We start from the raw sequence: 21,941 nt of genomic DNA, 5'->3' as shown, positions 1-21,941 counted from the left end.
GTGACATTCTTTGAATTTCAGGAGAAAGTGATTGAAGATCTCCTATGTCAATCTGCAGACCAGAGAGTAGTCCATGAGTCAGAGGATGTACACCGACTTGTTGAAAAACATTTTTTACACCCCATCCCTTCAACATCTAACCAAAAATACCCCAAAAAACGGTGTCGGGTCTGCATCAAACGAGGACAGCGAAGTGAGTCACGATATTATTGTTCCGCTTGTCCTTCCAACCCTGGTCTATGCAGAAGTCCCGGTTTTGTCCTTATCAATACACTATGGGCTTTATTACAGTTTTGTTCGGGTTTTTGGTGGACCTCTTACACCCGACAATACTTCTAGAAATAGCGACATTAATTTGGGGAGTAGTGGTCCTTTACTGTATCTATAAATACGGTGTGGGACACTGCCCCTCTATATATTCTACAGGTGATTGGTTGTTTTGTGCACATGGCGGTTCCTACCTTGCCGGGCAGGGGCTTGTTATGGTGTACCGCGTCACTTGGCACATTCGTCCCTTATATAGGGATTGATGGAGCTAAAGAGACGTTGTATGACCAGTCACTTTGAATAATAAAGTCATTACAGCCCTACAAATTTTCTTTCATCCTGTGAACATGCTCTAGTTTTCCACATAGCTGGATACATTCTTCCTCCTTTTTTTGGGATATATTGCCTTTTTCCGCCAACAGTTTAATACATTTTCCCACTCTAACTTACTATATATCAGAGCCGGTTGATATACATAATGTCTATGGACTGACATGATTTCAGGACAGCTGCTTTCTTAGCACGACATAGTCATAGGGTGTAGAAACTGTTAGGGACATCTATTTCTCAATCTAGAAAAGTAGAATCCTCCCATTTTCAAAACAAAATGTGTGTCCTGAAAGCCTCCGGGTGCTCCCTTCCTTTTGGGTCCTGCCGTGTGTCCAGGAAACACATTAGGGCCACAATGGGGATATTTTTGAACACAGGAGAAACAGGGTGATACATTTTCTGGTGCATTTCCTTATTCTCATGTCCTCTGTACAAGAAATCTGACCTTAAAATGACACATTTGTGAAAAAAAGTGAAATAAAATTTTCTTTCCACCTGCTTTGCATTAATTCCTGCGAAAACTGTGGGGTCAAAATACTTAGTACACCCCTAGATGAATACCTTAAGTGTTCTAGTTTTCAAAATGGGGTCATTTATGGGGAGTTTCTATCTTTTTGGCAGCTCTGTGCCTCTATAAATGTGTAATGGGACCTGAAACATTTTCAAGCAAAATGTGTGTCCTGAAAGTCTTCTGGCGCTACCTCCCTTTCGGGCCCTGCCGTGTGTCCAGGCAACGCATTAGGGTCACAATGGGGGCATTTTTGAAAACGGGAGAAACAGTGTGATAGATTTTGGGGGGTGTTTCTTCATTCTTATGGTCGCTTTACACAGAAATCGGTCTTCAAAGTGATACTTTTATGAAAAAAGTGATTTTTTTTATTTTTTTTCACCTGCTATGCATTAAATTTAGCAAAAAACTGTGGGGTCAAAATACTCACTACACCCCTAGATAAATACCTTAAGGGGTCTAGTTTTCTAAATGGGGTCGTTTATGGTGAGTTTCTATCGTTCTGGTAGTTCAAAACCTCTCCAAATGTACAGTGGGGCCTAAAACATTTTCAAGCAAAAATGAGACCTGAATGCCTCCGGTTGCTCCCTTCCTTTCGGGCCCTGCCGTGTGTCCAGGCAACGCATTAGGGTCACAATGTGGGCATTTTTGAAAACAGGAGAAACAGGGTGATAGATTTTGGGGTGCGTTTCTTCATTCTCATGGTCGCTTTACAAAGAAATCGGTCTTCAAAGTGATAATTTTATGAAAAAAGTGAAATTATATGTTTTTACGCCTGCTTTGCATGAACTCTTACAAAAAAACTGTGGGGTCAAAATACTTACAACACCCCTTAATAAATACCTTAAGGGGTGTAGTTTTCAAAATGGTGTCACTTGTGGGGGTTTCCACCATTCTGACACCTATGAGCCTCTGAAAACCTGGCTTGGTGCAGGAAAACAAAATGTACTTCAAAATGTATAAAATCATTACTGAACTTGTAAGTCTTCGAAATTGCTAAAAAAAAATTTTTTTTTTTTCAAAAGTGCTGCCAAAATAGAGTAAAGCGATGGAAATATATATTTAATAAAAAAAATTGTGCAGTATGTGTGTACATATGTGACATATTGCAGTTAAAAATAGGGAAAAAATGATAATTTTTACAAAATGTCTTCAATTTTTCTATTTTTTCATTAATTTCCGCAAATCGTATCAGTCTACTTTTACCACTAAAATAAAGTACAACATGTGACGAAAAAACAGTGTCAGAATTACTTGGATATTCAAAACTTTCGCAGAGTTATTCTCTGATAAAGTCAGACATACCAGATTTAACAAATCTGGCTTGGTCATTAAGGTCTTTTCAGGCCCGGTCATTAAGGGGTTAAACCTTTTTCTCAAGGAGTTGGAGTGAACTTTCTATGTGTGCCAACCATCTCACCTGGGAGAAGGCGATCCCATGAGCTAAGTGGTCCCCAGGTTGTCACAGTGGTTATATCAATAATGTATTTATATGTATGTAAGATATCTAGAATGTGTAAACCTGCAAGCATACCATTAAATAATAGAGTTTGTCATGGCAGTTTTAATGTGGACGTCCACCAATTGGATACTTATTTATTGATATTCACTGCCTATGAATTTATGGTTATATTTATATTACATATTTTTTGAGTGGATTCTGATGTATATATATATATAATTAATGTTTATCACTGTGGGGGATATTTATGTAAAAATGTGGTTGTTCTTATATTATTTAATCTTAAATGTGATTTATTCTACTGTAAATATTATATGTATAAATTTATGTGAATGTAATTTAATTTCACCTTATTTTTGGATCCGTGCTGCTCATCCTGGTCGGTACCCGTGATCTTTGGTTACGGGTTTCTGTTTGGGATCAGCATCTATGAATCCATCAACCTAATACTGTGCACTTTATATTTATAATTATTAGGGTATGTGCACACACACTAATTACGTCCGTAATGGACGGACGTATTTCGGCCGCAAGTCCCGGACCGAACACAGTGCAGGGAGCCGGGCTCCTAGCATCATAGTTATGTACGATGCTAGGAGTCCCTGCCTCGCTGCAGGACAACTGTCCCGTACTGTAATCATGTTTTCAGTACGGGACAGTAGTTCCACGGAGAGGCGGGGACTCCTAGCGTCGTACATAACTATGATGCTAGGAGCCCGGCTCCCTGCACTGAGTTCGGTCCGGGACTTGCGGCCGAAATACGTCCGTCAATTACGGACGTAATTAGTGTGTGCGCACATACCCTTAAAGGTCTGGTCCGTTTTTTGGTCCTCTTAATTTATTTTTTTATGGGGGGGGTTTTTAATACACATGATATTTTGTGTTGGATTTTGCATATTACATTTAATCACATTTTATCATTATGTGTAGGATACATTACAACTAACGAATTTCATAGAACTTTAATAGAAGGATGATATTTGTGGTCAGTCATGTATATATATATATATTTATTTATCTATTTATTTGTTGAGTAATCTAATTCTGGTATTTAATGTTACGCATATTAATGATACTTTCGATATAGTCCGGTTTATTTTCATGTACACGTACATGGGTATTATTGATAGTTTTTGATGGTTCCAGAGACCGGAATGATTTATGACACTTTCCCCTTATGACAGTATGCTTCCTGCTTCACCTGTTGGGTACTTGATCTCACGTGCGTCGGACCGGAAGTTGTCTCTAGGTCTGAGAACGAGTCCTGGTTTCCAGGTACGAACTTCCTGCCGTGACGCGGATGGTCTGACGCGGGGAGATGTGCGTGACCTGTCATGCGCCGCTTAACATCACCTCATTTGGAGGTGTACTTAAGAGGGGAATCATTAGGCATACCTCTACTCCTGACGAAGGAAGCGAAACGCGCGTCGAGGTGGTCCTTGGATCGGAGTGTGTTCCTTTACCATGTCCATTTCAGGTAAATGACGATCTATTTAGACTTTGATGTACTTTTGCATAAATATTGAGTCATATTTTGCCGGTTTAAGTTGATCATTCTAGATATTGGATCTTCTGGCTATTCTACTAGTATGTCTTATGCTGTCATCTTGTTATAACATATGGTCATTTCCATGGGACTTGGTGCACATTCCCATCCGGGGTGTTTTTAGTTTTTTGTATTTTAAATGTATGTTTTTTGTGGGTAATTTCTCCCGTATGGGATAATAAAGATTTACATATTTTATTTTTGTTGTCTACTTGGTATTTTTTACATCAGGTATATTTTTGGATTTCTGATAATCATTGTCATACCTGATGGTTGGATATATGCTCTAAGTACAATTTCTGTTGATGAATTAATGGGGAAAACCTGCAACTAAATACAGGCGATTATTATGCTGCGGAATTTCTGCAGCAAAATATGTTGCGGAAAGTCCACAATATTTACACCACCTGTGGATTGGCCTTACAGTAAAGGATCCTCTTCTAGGACGGTGTAGGGACCTGCTTTCCTCTAGACGTAGTGGTCGCCCCCTTGTTCTAGTTACAGTCCTGGGGATAAATAGATCATGAGCGGGATCTCTGTACGGACCTCTGATATATTTATAGTTATTAGATCCCCCTCAGTCACCTTTTTTCTAAACTAAATAACCCCAATGTCAATAATCTTTCTGGATACTGTAGTCCACCCATCCCATTTATTACTTTAGTTGCCGCCTTTGAACCCGCTCCAGCTCCTCTTTTTATCACTTATTGCCCCCTTTACATTTTTATTTTTCCACATTGGTTTTCTCCTGTTCCTAACACTTTTACTTCCAGAAGGGAATGACAAGAGGAATTAAAACGCACAGTTGTCAATTTAGTCAAACATTTACAGGAAGAATAAAAGAGGGATGGCACAGCGTTCTAAGAGATGCTATTATAAGATGAATACAAGCGCTTTTACATATGTTGTTATCCCAACCGATCTTTACACCACGTCCAATCTGAATCCTATGTACTACTCCAGGTAGAATCAAAGAAGAGGTCGGGCGGACTGACAAGTTACAATGGACCCCCTCCTTCGCTTCTTTACAAGAGACTTGCCCAAATCGGACTCTCCACTCAACTCATTTATCAATCTATAAACCCAGGACAGCCGTAAAGACTGACCCTACACCCGCCGCGATTTTCGGGTCAGTCGGCCACGGAGTGTCACCCGCGAGCCGCCCGCAAATCGTAGGCTGTGCACATGGCCGCGTGCATTATTTTCTATGAGCCTGGACCGCAGAACACGGCCGTAATAAGACATGTCCATTCTTTCTGTGGCCCGGGCTCCTGGGCCACGCACGGACCGTGGAAACCACGATTGTGTGCATGGGCCCATAGAAATGAATGGGGCCGCAATTCTCCCGTGGTTTTCGGGGGAATTGCGGCCGCAAAAGCACGTTCAAGTGCATGGGGCCTTAGGCCCTGTTCACACTAAGATTTTTGCCGCAGTTTTTGCCTTGGAAACCGCGGCAACAAAACGGCCGAAAACGCTTCCCACTGATTTCAATGAGAGGCGGAGGAGTTTTTTCCCGTGAGTGTAACAAAAAACGCTTGCGGGAAAAAGCGACATGCCGATTCTTCGGGCGTTTCCGTCTCTGACCCCCCATTGACATCAATGGGAGGCAGAGAAAGCGTTTTTTTGCCCGCAGCGCTCAATGGCCGCGGCAGAAAAGCGCCTCGAAAAACGCTGCAAACGGCAAGCAGGCAGGACAAAATCTACCTAAATTTTTTTTAGTGTGAACAGGGCCTTAGATTCTTCTCCAGCCCACTACACCCCCTCGTACCCTCTATCTTCTATATCGCACATTGCTAGATGGGTCCCCTGCCATACGGCCTTTTTGGTCTGTTCCAACTATTAAAAAAGGTGCCGCAGAGCTGATCTTACTGTGGCAAGCCGTAGCCAGCGAGGCATCTATAGTATTACTCAATTCTACTCTAATAGTTAATGAGAGCAGCGAACCTTTTCCTCCCTCCTCCCTCTCGCTGCACAGTACTCCCCACACATTACACAAAGCATGCTCACAACACTCTCTAACAGAAAGCAAAGCATTGTATTCTGACTTCGTTTTCTTTTGTCCATGTGGCCGCTGTAAAGCAAATCTCTGGTACTGGTTTTTCGGGACTTCTAGAACAATCTGGCAGCTAAACAGCAGGAGACCACAATGTTGTAAAGTGAGAGGCTGCTAATGAGAGGCTGTAAAGTGAGAGGCTGCTAATGAGAGGCTGTAAAGTGAGAGGTTGTAAAGTGATTGTCATTCCTGATGTACGAGCAGTAACGTGGCAGCAAATCAATTGTACAATATCATCTCCTTATCTCACAAGTAACAAGTCCCGGCACATAAGACACTTACCAAACAGCTTCGCTTTAGCAAAAGGAGGGAACAGGTCAGCTTGTCTGAAGAGATCCTTATGTATCTGCCAGAGATCTCGGTGCAGTTTCTTAAAGTCGCTGTATCTTTTCCAAGTGACGATCTGAACGAGAAGAGAGAAAAAAAACGCTAAATAGTAACCCGGCCAACACCCCTGAAGTAACATCCCTGTAAGAATAGTGAGAAAATGTACACAATGAAATGTAAGGATCATAGAAAAGTATATAACTATATGTATACGCGACACTGAAACGAAGGCAGCGATATAGTCGTCATATAAACTGCATAAAACATTGTAAACACTTTGTTCCTCGTATATTGAACTGATCTCGCGTTTCATCCAGTCGTCTTCATTCACATTTTGGCGCTACGTTGAGAATCTGCAGTTTCTTCTTTAGTTCTGACCTCATTTTTCCCAGTCACCCCCTGCTGGTTCAGAGTCTGTACAGAGCATGGTCTGTTGTGGTGCATTGTGGGACATAAGATGTCCACACCAGGCACATACGGCAGTTCAGGGGTCAGCAACCTCCGGCGATCCAGCTGTTGTGAAACTACAATTCCCAGCATGCCCGGACAGCCTTTGGCTGTAATAATAAAGCCTTTGGATGTCAGCGCATGCTAGGAGATGTAGTTTTACAACAGCTGGAGTGCCAAAGGTTGCTGACCCCTGCCGAAGTCTAATAAGGGGTAAGACATAACATATGTGCGGCTGCATAGGGGACCCCGCAAGCAAGTGGTGAAAACCATCACCTTTAGGTGTCCTACATTTTATTTTAAGCAATATTCCGGGCAAAAGGCCAAAATTGCCCAGAGCCCGGGAGGCATGAAGCAAGTCATCTGACATTATATTGTGCGGCGTGCCAGACCTCCACTCAATTACGTATCACGTCTCGGGAATCCCAGTGGGCGATTTAAACAGAATAGGGTTAACATATGGAAAAGGGAAATATTTATGTGGAAGGAGAATGGGAGTCGAGGGAGGAAAACGTCCACTGGGGCAGGTTGTTGAGAGAAAACAGGAATATGACGGCTATGTATCAGCGCAGCGACAAGGGACTGGGTAAATGATATGTAATAATACTACACGTCACTGGAGGGACGCTATAAAGGGGGAGTCAGACAATATTACACTCAATTGGAATCATTTAAAGGGGTAGTCCCAATATCTCTCAGATAATGAAAAAAGGCTTCACCCGCCTCCTACGTGCCCTCCGTTCCCAACTTGGCACCCCCGCAGCTCTGTGATATCTCCAACCAAACAATGGCAGAATGGGTGGTCCAGCACTTCAAACCACAGGACTTCTTGCTCCCCTATTAAAAATCCACATTACTCTCTCCGGTTTATAGGTCACCACGGTTATTACTTATCGCCGCAATCACATATATTAAATGTCTTTATTTTTATAAAAACTTTCTCATTGGTAGTTCAAGTGGTGAGTCTCTAGTGCATGCTCGACTGCCAAGCGCCGCCACCGGGAAGACGAAGATCTGCATTTACAGAGCAAGCGCTGTTAGGTAGACTGTCCATGCTCGCCCCGTGAAGTAAGGAAGATGAAACCGCGCGCGCACCGTTTCACTGCACAGAGTGAAAAAGAGAATAGCTACAGTAATATAGCGGAGAACGACCGAACACGCTCGGCGGAAAGAAGTGGAACTACAGGGAGGACATAATCCAGGACAACCGGGTGAAAACAAACAAGCAGGATGGGGTATTTTGGGAAAATTGGTTATATTTGCAAATATTAATGATTTTGCAAAAATTGGTACAATGGGGCATGATTAGGATTGTGGGAATAGGCCTTTTAAAAAATTGCTCCTGAGAGTAGATATCGCTATTACATACTTGTTATAGCGCCCCCTGGTGTTCTTTTGATTCGCTCTCAGAACGTCCGTCTAATGTGTCCAGTGCCAGCGAGAAGCCGCTTCTAGTGCGCCGATTCTTATAAACTGGAATATCAGGAATCCCTCAGCCGCCCACGTACAAGAGGATCCGGGAGGTGGGACTCAGCTACTGACCACCAGCACTGGACACATTAGGTGGATGTTCTTAGACAGAACCAAAGGGGGCGCCATGACAAATATGTAACAGCAATATATATATATATACACACAGGAGAGTGTTTTTTTTATTATTAGTCTTCTTTTTGGCGCGATCTTACAGAGAAATGTAACGTTAAATCATGAAACAACCCCCTTAAGATGTCCTCCTGCCTGCAAATCTGTTATGGGGTAAGGATGTCACCTAAATCAGTCCTCCCTGCATACAGCAACCTAGATCTCTGCTCCCGAGACACGTGATATAAAATGGGGGGAAATCGGGGGATAGGGATTAATCTGCATTTCTAGGATTAACTGGAGATATTCTGTAGTATTGTTCAATCGGAGCACAGACAGTAAACATACAGAACTTTATTACCTCCTGCACTTCTTCAGGATTCTTTCTGGAAACACTCTGAAAAGAGAAAGAAAACCTTGATTACCCATCATGCCTGGAAAACCTAGCTTACTAGAACATTAAATAATTGCTGATTTTAAAGAGGCTCTGTCACCAGATTTTGCAACCCCTATCTGCTATTGCAGCAGATCGGCGCTGCAATGTAGATTACAGTAACGTTTTTATTTTTTAAAAACGAGCATTTTTGGCCAAGTTATGACCATTTTTGTATTTATGCAAATGAGGCTTTCTAAAGTCCAAGTGGGCGTGTTTAAAGTAAAAGTCCAAGTGGGCGTGTATTATGTGCGTACATCGGGGCGTTTTTACTACTTTTACTAGCTGGGCGCTCTGAAGAGAAGTAACATCCTCTTCTCTTCAGAACACCCAGCTTCTGGCAGTGCAGACACACAGCGTGTTCTCGAGAGATCACGCTGTGATGTCACTCACTTCCTGCCCCAGGTCCTGCATCGTGTCGGCCACATCGGCACCAGAGGCTGCAGATGATTCTGCAGCAGCATCAGCGTTTGCAGGTAAGTAGCTACATCGACTTACCTGCAAACGCTGATGCAGAATCAACTGTAGCCTCTGGTGCCGATGCGTCCTCGCTCGTTCGACACGATGCAGCGTGATCTCTCGTCAGAACGCCCAGCTAGTAAAAGTAGTAAAAACGCCCCGATGTACGCACATAATACACGCCCACTTGGACTTTTGCAAGCCTCATTTGCATAAATACAAAAATGGTCATAACTTGGCCAAAAATGCTCGTTTTTAAAAAATAAAAACGTTACTGTAATCTACATTGCAGCGCCGATCTGCTGCAATAGCAGATAGGGGTTGCAAAATCTGGTGACAGAGCCTCTTTAACCCCTTCAAGACCAAGCTATTTTTGGCCTTCAGGATCAGACCCATTTTTTCAAATCTGACATGTGTCACTTTATGTGGTAATAACTCTGGAATGCTTTTACCTATCCAAGCGATTATGAGATTGTTTTCTCGTGACATATTGTACTTTAGGTTAGTGAAAAAATTTCACAACGATTCAGATTTATTTATTTTTTTTCTTTATCAAAGATTTTTTTCTTTTGAAAATATAACAATATATAAACATTTCACGTTTTTTGCAAAAAAATATAGAAATTTGCACGCAGTGCAATACATTAAGTGAAGTTTCATAGTATAACAACAATATGTAATATATATATAAATATATAAGAACATCAGTAGGAGGTAGCCTCCCACCTATCAGAATTGAGTGATAAGAGAGATATAACGGCCATAACTATGGAAGCCGAGGTTGGAACCTCAGTATGGAAAAGCTTGTTGCCTAGATCAAAAATCTTTCCCCAAAAGGGACGTATCCTGGGACAATCCCACCAAATATGCAACATAGTTCCAGGAGCCCCCCCACACCTCCAACAATCAGCAGACACATCAGGGTATAGCCTATGTAACAGGGTCGGACAACGGTACCACCTGGTAAGTATCTTGTAGTTCTTTTCCTGGGCAAAACAAGACATCGGTAACTTATAGGCTAAAAAGAAAGCGGTACCCCACTCCTCCTCAGAGTGTCTAACCACAGATTTTTTTTTAATACATGTTACTGCATTTACACCCAAAGCCAATTTTAAAATAATGCTGGTTGCCCTTGGAAACAGACAACAATCTCCACTCCACTGTCAGTCATGTGACCACACAGCTGAGCTTGAATTGAATAAGGCTCTATTCACATGAATAATAATAATAATAATAATAAAAGCGACCGTTTTGCATCCGTTCCATTTCGGGCCGTGTTTCCGTTTTCAACGGCCGATTTTGACCCGTTTTTGCATCAGTTTTTTTCCCTGTCCGTTTTAAAAACGGATGCATTTCATTTGTACATTTTTTGCCACACACTGCCCTCGGTAGATACTACCACAGCCACCCTGTAGGTAGTGCCAGACAGCCCCCCCTTGTAGGTAGAGCCACACAGCCCCCCCTTGTAGGTAGTGCCACACAGCCCCCCCTTGTAGGTAGTGCCACACAGCCCCCCTTGTAGGTAGTGCCACACAGCCCCCCTTGTAGGTAGTGCCACACAGCCCCCCTTGTAGGTAGTGCCACACAGCCCCCCTTGTAGGTAGCGCCACACAGCCCCCCTTGTAGGTAGCGCCACACAGCCCCCCTTGTAGGTAGCGCCACACAGCCCCCCTTGTAGGTAGCGCCACACAGCCCCCCTTGTAGGTAGCGCCACACAGCCCCCCTTGTAGGTAGCGCCACACAGCCCCCCTTGTAGGTAGCGCCACACAGCCCCCCTTGTAGGTAGCGCCACACAGCCCCCTTGTAGGTAGCGCCACACAGCCCCCCTTGTAGGTAGCGCCACACAGCCCCCCTTGTAGGTAGTGCCACACAGCCCCCCTTGTAGGTAGTGCCACACTGCCCCCCCCTTGTAGGTAGTGCCACACTGCCCCCCCTTGTAGGTAGGGCTACACAGCCCCCCTGTAGGTAGCGCTACACAGCCCCCCTGTAGGTAGTGCTACACAGCCCCCCTGTAGGTAGTGCTACACAGCCCCCCTGTAGGTAGTGCTACACAGCCCCCCTGTAGGTAGTGCTACACAGCCCCCTTTTACACAGCACCCCCCCCCCCACCTTCCAGTAGATAGCGCCACTGTAGGGGACTGTTCCAGGAGAAGTCCCTGCCTTCAATGTTCATATATGGAGAGTGAAGTCAGGGACTTTTCCTGAATCGGAATCACCGGCCACAGAGCCGGGGATTCCGCTTCAGAAGTCCCTGACGTCACTATGTCCATATAAGGACAGGGAAGTTAGGGACTTCTCCTGGAGCTGAATCCCCGGCCACAGCTTCGGCAACGCTGTGGCCAGGGATTAGGGATTCCACTCCTACAGGGAGCAAAAAAATACCCTCCTCTTCACATGCACTTCGCACTGTGAGGAGGGGTAGAGAGCGAACAGCAGAAAGCTTGGCCGTCACTCAGATCACATCCGAGTGACAGCCGTGCTTTACACGCCCCGTAGACTTCTATGGGAGCCGTGCGGCCGAGAGAACCGGGCCGTCCAAAAATTGGCCGTGTGAACAGCCCCATTTTGGGGTCTATTGTTCCTACTGCGGCCATGTGACGGCCGTTCAAAAAACGTCCGTCACACGGCCGGGAATCTCTGTCGTGTGAATAGGGCCTAAGGGTATATTCACACGCTTAGGGTATGTTCACACGGCCTATTTACGGACGTAATTCGGGCGTTTTTGCCCCGAATTACGTCTGAAAATAGCGCCTCAATAGCGCTGACAAACATCTGCCCATTGAAAGCAATGGGCAGACGTTTGTCTGTTCACACGAGGCGTATATTTACGCGCCGCTGTCAAATGACGGCGCGTAAATAGACGCCCGCGTCAAAGAAGTGACCTGTCACTTCTTTGCCCGTAATTGGAGCCGTTATTCATTGACTCCAATGAATAGCAGCGCTAATTACGCCCGTAATGGACGCGGCGTTCAAGCGCCTGCACATGCCGGTACGGCTGAAATTACGGGGATGTTTTCAGGCTGAAACATCCCCGTAATTTCAGCCGTAACGGACGCCCTCGTGTGAACATACCCTTAAAGAGAACCGTTCACCTCCCCATACATGTGCAGCTGAGTGCAGAATGTAATGGGGAGGGCTGCACAAACCCTGGGGCACTTTACATTTTTTTTCTACCTCCCTCCGTTATTTAGATATCGGTGCCGTTATATTTGGCGCCCAATATTTAAATAACCCCCTGAACAGTCAACGGGGCGTGTTACTGTGGCTGTGACACTGTCCAATCAGATATGGACAGTGCCACAGCATGAGAGAGTGCGCGATTGCAGTCTTTTCATCCGAACAGGCAAGGGGGCGTGTCAGTGCTACAGACAGTTAGAGCTGTGGAGAAGAGAGCGCGCATGCGCGCTCTTATCTCTTCAGCTCTTGTGAGAGATCAGTCTTGTACTTTGTCTGACGAACTGGCAAGGGGGCGTGTCACTGTCCGTAGCTCTGACACGCCCCCTTGCCTGTTCGGATGAAGAGACCGCAATCGCGCACTCTCTCATGCTGTGGCACTGTCCATATCTGATTGGACAGTGTCACAGCCATAGTAACACACCCCCTTGACAGTACACACCCCGTTGACTTTTCAGGGGGTTATCTACATATCGGGCGCCAAATAGAATGGCACCGATATCTAAATAATGTGGGAGGTAGAAAAAAAAATGTAAACAAGAGCCCCAGGGTTTGTGCAGCCCTCCCCATTACATGCTGCACTCAGCTGCCCATCTATGGGGAGGTGAAAGGTTCTCTTTAACAAAAAACGGCTGAAAATACAAAGCTGTTTTCAAGGGAAAACATCCTCTGATTTTCAGCCGTTTTTTAAGCAACGTTTTTTTGAGCTGTTTTTCTATTTAGTCAATGAAAAACGGCTCCAAAAACGGCTCAAGAAGTGAAATGCACTTCTTTTTACGAGGCGTTTTTTTACGCGGACGTTTTTAAAAACCGCCGCGTAAAAAACGCCCCGTGGGACGGAACGCCGTTTTTCCTATTGAAATCAATGGGCAGATGTTTGGAGGCATTCAGCCCCCGCATTTTTTGCCGTTTTTCTGGGCGTTTACGGCTGAAAATAGGTTGTGTGAACACACCCTAGGGGTTATCTCAGCTCCAATACACTGCTCTCAGGTAACAAGAAATCGGCAGACTGAAGATGCGAGTCCTAGCTCTTGGACCCTCATCTATCTCGAGAACGGGGGTCATCCAACCTCTGTTCCGTCTGGTGAGGTGACCTCCGACCACTAGTTGGAACAAGGTGTCGCGAGATAGGAGCAGGTCCCAGAACTGAAGTGAAAAGGGTGTAATACACAGCAAAGGACACGTCTGCCTCCAATATGATGAGCCCATAGCTACAGATAAAAATAATAGTCGACATTCATAAATACAAAATTTTTTGTTATTTTTTTTTGTACTGTTTTTTTTTTTCAGTTTTTATTTGTGACTATAAATATAAACAATGAGATATTACAGTTCTCACGCTGGCCTCTACATGGATGCTTCCTTTTTTCTACTTCTCTTTTCAGCGGTGCTGTACTAACTGAATGTTATCAGGACGATCATCCCCATTATCACAGGAAGACAGGGTTAGGTTTCGCTCCCATCTGTGTCAGGGCTCCATTCCGACGTTCCGTCTGAGCATTCCATCAGAATGAAGCCCTGACTCGACTGCGCTATTCATTCCGTCAAAACAACGGAACCCCTGAACAGCTGAGACAAACGGAAACCATTGGCTCCATTGAAATCAATGGTGATGAAAACGGACACCTATCGTTTACGTTTGTTTTAGTCGGGGTCCCATTCGGATGGGAAGCTCGGGCGGAACGTCAGAACAGGACCGTGACGCAGACGTGAACGGAGCCTTAAAGGGTAATTAAACGTTCAACAAACTTCGGACATGTCATAGTGACGTCAGAAGTTTTGATTTGGTGGGGGTCCCAGTGCTCGGACTCCCACCAATCGCTAAAACGAAGCAGCAGAAGCGCTCAGCCGCTTCGTTTCTGTTCGCCTTTTTCCGGAAAGCCGATGTAGCGGAGTACGGGCTCATAGACTTTCTATTGAGTCCGTACACAGATACATCAATTTCCGGAAAGAGCGGAACAGACACGAAGCGGATCAGTGCTCACACAAGCGCTTATGACGCTTCGTTTTTGCGATTGGTGGGGGTCTCAGTGCTCGGACCCCCACCAATCAAAACTTCTGACATGTCACTATGACATGTCCGAAGTTTGTTGAACGTTTAGTTACCCTTTAAAATAAAATTATAATAAGATGTAGGCCACTTTCCAGGATTTGTAAGATACAAATTTACTTTTTATTAATGCCTATCCCCTGGACCCGGCTGTGGATTGCTGGATGTGGGTAGATATGGAAACACGCTGCTTTATACACCCGATAACCCAAACCTGATGTGTCATCTTGGCATGAATAACAACCTGCTGCCCAGCCACAGTGCTTTCCTGCTAATCTGCCATGTTGGTACATATCAGATTGCCAGGACTTCACCAGTTCTAGTGGCCAGGACCAGGCCATTTTTTGTTTTGTTTTTTTCCCTCCTCGGCCTTCCAAGAGCCATTGCTTTTTTTTTTTCCCCCGTCGAATTTAATTACCGTATAACGTACTGAAAACCAGAAAAAAAAAAAATACAGAAATTCCTTAAATATTTGTTTGTTTTGGGTTTTTTTTTTGCTTTTTTTTATGTCTAACTACTTCCACAAAATAAAACTAATATGTTAAAAAATATATATTTTTTAGAGTCGCCATATTCTGAGACCTGTAACTATTTTATTTTTTCATTGAAAACTACCATTTTGGTGTATATATGGCTTGATCACTTTATAATTTTTTAGTTGAGATGGGATGAACAAAAATACATTCTGGGTTTTTTTTGGTAGAGTTTTTACGGCATTGACCGTACCAGATTAATAAGGTTATATTTTAAATAGAGCATTTACTAGACCACCGTCTGCCATAACAACCCACGACCCCCATAATTCCATCTCAGGTGGGCCGATAGAATGACGGAGGGAGCCCTACCCCTCTTTGTAACGGCTTGGATTCATATTGACCGCGGCATATGAGTGTTTAAACACCCGGGATCAGAGTTATCTCCGATACCGTCCGTTAGAGCGAGGTTTAATATACAGCAGACACCCCAAGCAAATGGAGCGGCTCAGCTTCTGAGCCCGCTGCATCCTTCTGCCCCCCTGGCCATGATGTACACTTACGTCATTGGTCGTTAAGGGGTTAATGAAATTTTACTATAGCTATAAAAATTCCATAATATCTATTTTTAATCTCACCAATGATGATCTAAAGATTAATATATTCAATATGGACTGTGAATTGTCAGTAGTAGAAGATGTTTTGTCGTGGTTGGTGATAATTTTAACATTCAGGCTGGGGCTTCACAACGACTTTTGGTCAGAGGACGATTGTGGTAAATGCGGCGTAACAGTCACTGTTGCACAACCCCGATGTTTCCAGAGCAATTGTAAGGATAACAACATGGCCGGATTTTTTGAGATTGTTACAAGTCCCCTGCAACATTTTCCCTGTAGAGATACATTGAGGTTGTTCGAGAGTCACGATCTTACCGTGACCCTCACACAACCAAAATTCACCATAGAGTCCTACTTTAAAGGAGCTTTCCAGTCTTTAAAAATTGTGTGCAGATGGTAAAACCGCAGTAAGATTAGTCACCAATGTACTGTCTGTAGCTGAACTGCCTCTGTAAAGCAGTTTCACATGACCATGCTCCTGATGTTTACCTCCTGCATGTGTGACATCCCGTGCACTGAAAACATGGTTATCTCCCCTTTCCACCCTCCCTGTAGTACAGGACAGCACACATCACATGCCTCTTATCTCTACCGCTCCCTGTTCTCCCCCTCCTTGCCTTTGGCGGCATCGTGTTTCACATGCTGGGCAGCAGATATTACAGAATCTGGCAGCAGAGCTGTGTCTCAGAAGCAGACAGTGAGTAACTAGAGCATTAAATTACACCTTCTAATAGAAGGGCACTTATGCCTCGATCTGTAAATAGAGGAAATGTCTGTAAGAGGGGAGAGGAATCATGGGAATTGCAGTCCTTCACATGGTAATCCCACACACAGCAAGCCCTAGAAAAATAAAACAACCGTGATAAACAGAGCTGGGCAATGTAATAAAAAAATAACTATTTCTGCGCTATGGTGGGATCATCTTGTGACCATATCGGTACTTTCTGCGTTTATTACATGCTTGGAAAACCCCTTTGAGTTCGGGATCACACATAGTTTTGATGCAGTTTTTGATGCAGGAGTGTGGACACAAAAGAAAGGAGACGCATCAGTCTTTTCTTTATACCTTTATTGATTTTTGGATCCACTTCTGGCATTGGTTAAAAAAACTGCACCAAAACTGCATGTGTAACCCTAGTCTAAATGCGTCCCTCATGACCACTGACCGCACAGTCAGCTCTGCTGCACACACTACTGCCATTCATCCATCTGCAACAGAGCCGGAGTCACGTCAGGTCATTAAGACGCTGCAGGCGCTTCCCAAGAGACATCGCCGACATCAATTTCATCTCACAGGCGGGGAGAACACGAGCGGAGCGCAGGCACGGAGGAGGCTTCATGTTACCGGCAACAACGCAAAGTCAATTAGTTTAATGTAAGACGAGGACTGAAAAGAGACAGAAATAATAAGTCTCATCCCACAGAGGACATGAAATCTAATCAGAATAATCGGTCACACTGCTTTATAACGGACCTCTGCTAAGGGCCTGTTCACATCTACGTTGGAGGCCCCTGTCATAGATCCAACAGAATGCTGCCCTATTGTTTCCGGTAAAACCACGGACACCCTGGCGGAAACCAGACGAAGCAAATTAAAAAAAGTCAAAGGGTTCCATTCGGACGGCAGTGGTTTCTATGGTGCAGCAGAACCGGCAGTTCCGGTTATTTCCTTGTTCTGCTCCTCTGACGGGCCAGAACAGGATGGGGAGCGCAGGTATGAAGCAGCTCCTAAAGTGCTGGCTCCGATTCTTAGTACCAGAAACCTGAGCATTGCCAAAGAGGTCTGAACACTACATAGAGGACAGTCGTTCTCAAGAAACCTGCGGTGGTCTGAGATCAGACTCCAACGTGACCTTCTCACAAGTATCTATGACATATCAGATCACATTGAAGACCCCGTTTATATCACGTGTCTGTAGGGCTCCATTAACTTGTCCTTTTGGCCTCCAGTCGGGCTGGTATACTTCAGTATTATATATATATATATATGTGTGTGTATTTTTATTAAAAAATTTAGGCATGGAATAACGCATTACGCTATTCCATCCAACAGCTTCCCACAAAAAAAGAAAAATGATCCCGCTCCGTATTTTATTTCATTTTTTTTAACATGTAGACCTATGGGTGATGTATGCCACTGCATGGCACAAGTTACAGGCAGCCGTTAAATATTTAGGTCATGGGATTTTTAATAACTTTTCATGACGTATACGTTAAACGGATACCATTTTAGCCTATGGGTGACGGATGCCTAACAATAGCATCCGTCACCCACGGGCTTACAGATAGGTCATAAAAAAAATCATAAGCTTTTAGGGCGTATCCGTTAAACGTAATAATAGTCTACAGTGATGGATGCCACCATTTAACATATACATCAGGAGCCTTTTACGGCATATGCGCTAAACGTAGATAACAGTGTTTTTTATTTTGAAAAACAATACATTTTGGGCAAGTTATGCACAATTTTTGATTTATGCTAATTAATTTCTTAATGGACAACTGGGCGTGTTTTTACTTATTTACCAAGTGGGCTTTGAAAAGAGAAGTGTATGACGCTGACCAATCAGCGTCATACACTTCTCTCCATTCATTTTTAGCAGTACTCTCAACACAGAGCGACCTCGCGAGATCACGCTGTGCAGTCACAACATACTCCCATATTAACTTTACCGAAGTGCCTTGGGAGTGAAAAGACATGACCTCCAGCCAGGACGCGATCTCTATTCATCACTCCCGACACTTCGGTAAAGTTTCTGTGAATGACAGCACACGTGATCTCGCGAGAAGCTTACACAGGACAGGTTTGCTTAAAATTTGGGCATATATACAATGCTCTAAAAAAGCCAAACTAGAGGGTGCAATGGCTCCAAATAAATGTCCCCTGACGTGCCAAAGGCCAAACTGACCCCCATGAATCCTGAGAAATAGGAGTCAGATCTGCAGGTGAAACGTTACAACGTGATAGTGTCATTTTTTTTCTGTTTCATAGTAACACGAGGCTCTTGACGTCACGGTGCTACATTCGGATGTGCAGACCGATTCCTTTGTATTTTTCGACGTGCCTTTATTTTGGATCAGCGCTCCACCCATCTCATAATGGATTGTACGCAGGTGGAGTCGCCCTCAGTCTCCTTCCCTCTTGTTATGTTCATTCTTTCTGCGCTCCTCTGACAAAAATAAGCAGCCTGGTTTCCATGGAGCAAATCACAGGAGCAATGTTCTCACCTACCACAGACGTGGTTAACCCTTCACCAGTCAGTCAATTCCCCAACAAAGAAACGGACCCCATAGATTACAAAGAAAGGGTATAATTGTGCAAGAGAACACCAAGATTCAGAATGGGTTGGGGGGGTAGAAGATTTATTTTTATATACAGCTCTTTAGGCCATGTTCATACAGGGCGGATGCTGCGTAAAAGCACACAGTGTATCCATCCTGGGCACCGCAGGGAATTCCCGACGGAAAAGCGCCCCAAATTATGGTGTCGTTTTTCAACCAGAATGTCCGCTGCAGAAAAAAAGCAGGTAAAAAAAAAAAAAGTCTATACTTATCCGTAGCCATGGCGATGCATCCCTCTGACGTCCCGCAGCCCGGCCTCTAGGTTGCTACAATGTATCAGTCTGCAGTCCAGGCCTTGCCAGTACTGGATGCGATTTATTTTGGGTCTTAAAATTGTGCTATTGCTTCCGGCAAAACGATGGGTCCGGTGCACAACAGAGATAAACGGAAACCATGAGCACCGGATCCGTCACCATTGAAATCAATGGTGATGGAAACGGAAACCCCTGGTTTCCGCTCGTGTCAGTTTGTGTCTGTTCGGGGTCCCGTTCTGACGGAAAGCTCCGACGGAACGTCCAAACAGGACCCCAATGCAGATGTGAACAGAGCCTTACATACGCCCTTCGCAGTCAAAGGGTTAAAGGGGTTGTCTTATGAAGCCACCGTCACAGATGTCATCACATATGAATCTGCACTATTTTACTCGCCAAAGCTATGGCCATCATACTGGAACCTGTTATAAGTCAATGTGTCGTACGACAGACCCGGACCGCTCTAAACAGAAACCACAGAGCGGATGTGACCAGAGCCTACTAGAGGGGAGCCCCGTCTATGACCTAAAAGAGGGGTCTTCATGAGACAACTCCTTTAGTTTTCGGTTTAGGGTTATTCCAACTGGACCATAAGCCCTATTAGACCATACGAATCTCATGGAGTGAGTCCGTTACTCAGAACCCCCCTCTGTTAATCAGAGATGCTGGAAAGAACGGGCTCCACGTTATACAGCATTTTCCCTGCAGGGGGCAGTAGTAGGGAAACTGTAAATGACACCCAAAGCTTCCCCCATTCACCAGGAGTCTTAGTACCCAGCCTGGCAGAGATCAGCTGGTCACCAAGGTGGCGTGCTTTAGGAGGATCATTATTATATCGGCCTCTGGAAAAACTGAGTGACAACGAATACGGCCACCGTCCCAGCTCCTGCCACATAGGCTGATACATAAGTAATGCCCATGAGATCCGTATGTTATATTACTTCTTTCCTGATCAGATTGCCTCCGATAACAGAATTATTGTATACTAGAGGACATGCGACTCCCTAATATACAAGTATACGGTCACCTTGATGGAAGCAACATAATAAATCTGTACAGGACATGGAGACAATCCCCATAATATATTGCAGTGATTCTCATATAAACCAGCACAGGTTGTCACTTCCATAATGTCACAATACGGTCCCCACGGTGAGATCTCAGGGACCGCGAATTTATGTAGGTTATACTGTGGTTATATGTACAGTAGACTATGGACTTATCACATACATTAAAGGGGTATTCCCACCTTAGGCATTATTAACATATCCCCAGGGTATGCCATAAATGTTTGATAGATGTGGGTCTCAGCTCTTAGACCCGCACCTATAGTTAAAACAGAGGTCACTAATCCCCGTCCCGCCTGGTGAGGCAGCCGCCGGATATAGGCAGAGAATGAATGGAGAGGTAGTAGTGCATGTGTGCGGGTCTCTCCATTCACTTCTTTTAAGGTTATGCAAAAAAGCAGCGATCGCCGCGTAATACAGTACCGCATAATACGCATCTCAGCTGCTGCGGAAGCGCATAATACGCATCTCAGCTGCTGCGGAAGCGCATAATACGCATCTCAGATGCTGCGGAAGCGCATAATACGCACCTCTGCTGCTGCGGAACCGCATAATACGCACCTCAGCTGCTGCGGAATCGCATAATACGCACCTCTGCTGCTGCGGAACCGCATAATACGCACCTCAGCTGCTGCAGAATCGCATAATACGCACCTCTGCTGCTGCGGAACCGCATAATACGCACCTCAGCTGCTGCAGAACCGCATAATACGCACCTTAGCTGCTGCAGAACATCAGAATACGCACCTCAGCTGCTGCAGAACATCAGAATAAACTTCACCTGCTGCAGAACCGCATAATACGCATCTCAGCTGCTGCAGAACCGCATAATACACACCTCAGCTGACACAGAACATCATTATGCACACCCCAGCTACTGAAAACATGCTTTTATATTGTTACGGAACTCCTTAATGACTTATAATATTCTTATAATTGACAGTAGGGGGGACATTATCCCACATATTATGTTTACTGCACATACAATGAGAGTTAATAATCCAAGACTTACCCTGGCGGTGACTTTGTAGATCGTGAACCCTCTCTTGTGCCTCCTGGGATCAGTGACTGTGTAGAATCGGGCCAGATCCCCTGCTTTGTCTCTTTGGGATATCATACTGTTTAAGTTACACCCTAAGAGAGTCCATCAAAGGATCAGCACCCCGATCAGCGGCCATTTAACTTGCACATACTGTCACCAGGAACTAGGCAAACTCTGCAGCTACCACACCACTCACTTACTGCACACAGCCACTGCACACATCATTCATTCATGGATCCATCCCCAGGCAGTCATTGCACTGACTATACCGGATACACTCCCCGTCTATGACACACTGTAACACTAATGCGCTGTATACTATGTCACAGAGTCTATAGACAGCTGAGACCACACTCATCACACAACCTGCCCCACTGTCATACAGCCCTCTAAGCCACACCTCAAGCACCACTTCCACTTCCGGTGAATGAACCGCATAACCATACAGACCATAGAGTGCATAGAATGTAGCTCACTTCCGCCAGCTGGCACTGTTAGAAACGTTCTGATTG

The 21,941-nt window shown here is 44.6% G+C and overlaps 1 protein-coding gene across 1 annotated transcript in view; it reads right to left on the bottom strand.

Moving 5' to 3' along the window:
- RPS6KC1 (ribosomal protein S6 kinase C1) overlaps positions 1–21,839 on the bottom strand; it is a 148,160-nt gene extending 126,321 nt beyond the window's left edge. Inside the window, exons 1-3 of the mRNA XM_075863323.1 lie at positions 21,400–21,839; positions 8,883–8,918; positions 6,449–6,569 (exon numbers count right to left, since the gene is read on the bottom strand). Of these exons, the coding sequence (XP_075719438.1) occupies positions 6,449–6,569; positions 8,883–8,918; positions 21,400–21,504 (262 nt within the window). The 5' untranslated portion in view covers positions 21,505–21,839. The remainder of the gene's footprint in view (positions 1–6,448; positions 6,570–8,882; positions 8,919–21,399) is intronic.
- Between the last annotated feature and the right edge of the window lie 102 nt (positions 21,840–21,941).

The sequence above is a fragment of the Rhinoderma darwinii genome, chromosome 4 (assembly GCF_050947455.1).
Source record: "Rhinoderma darwinii isolate aRhiDar2 chromosome 4, aRhiDar2.hap1, whole genome shotgun sequence".
Classification (NCBI taxonomy): domain Eukaryota; kingdom Metazoa; phylum Chordata; class Amphibia; order Anura; family Rhinodermatidae; genus Rhinoderma; species Rhinoderma darwinii.
This window is presented reverse-complemented; position numbering and strand designations above follow the sequence as displayed.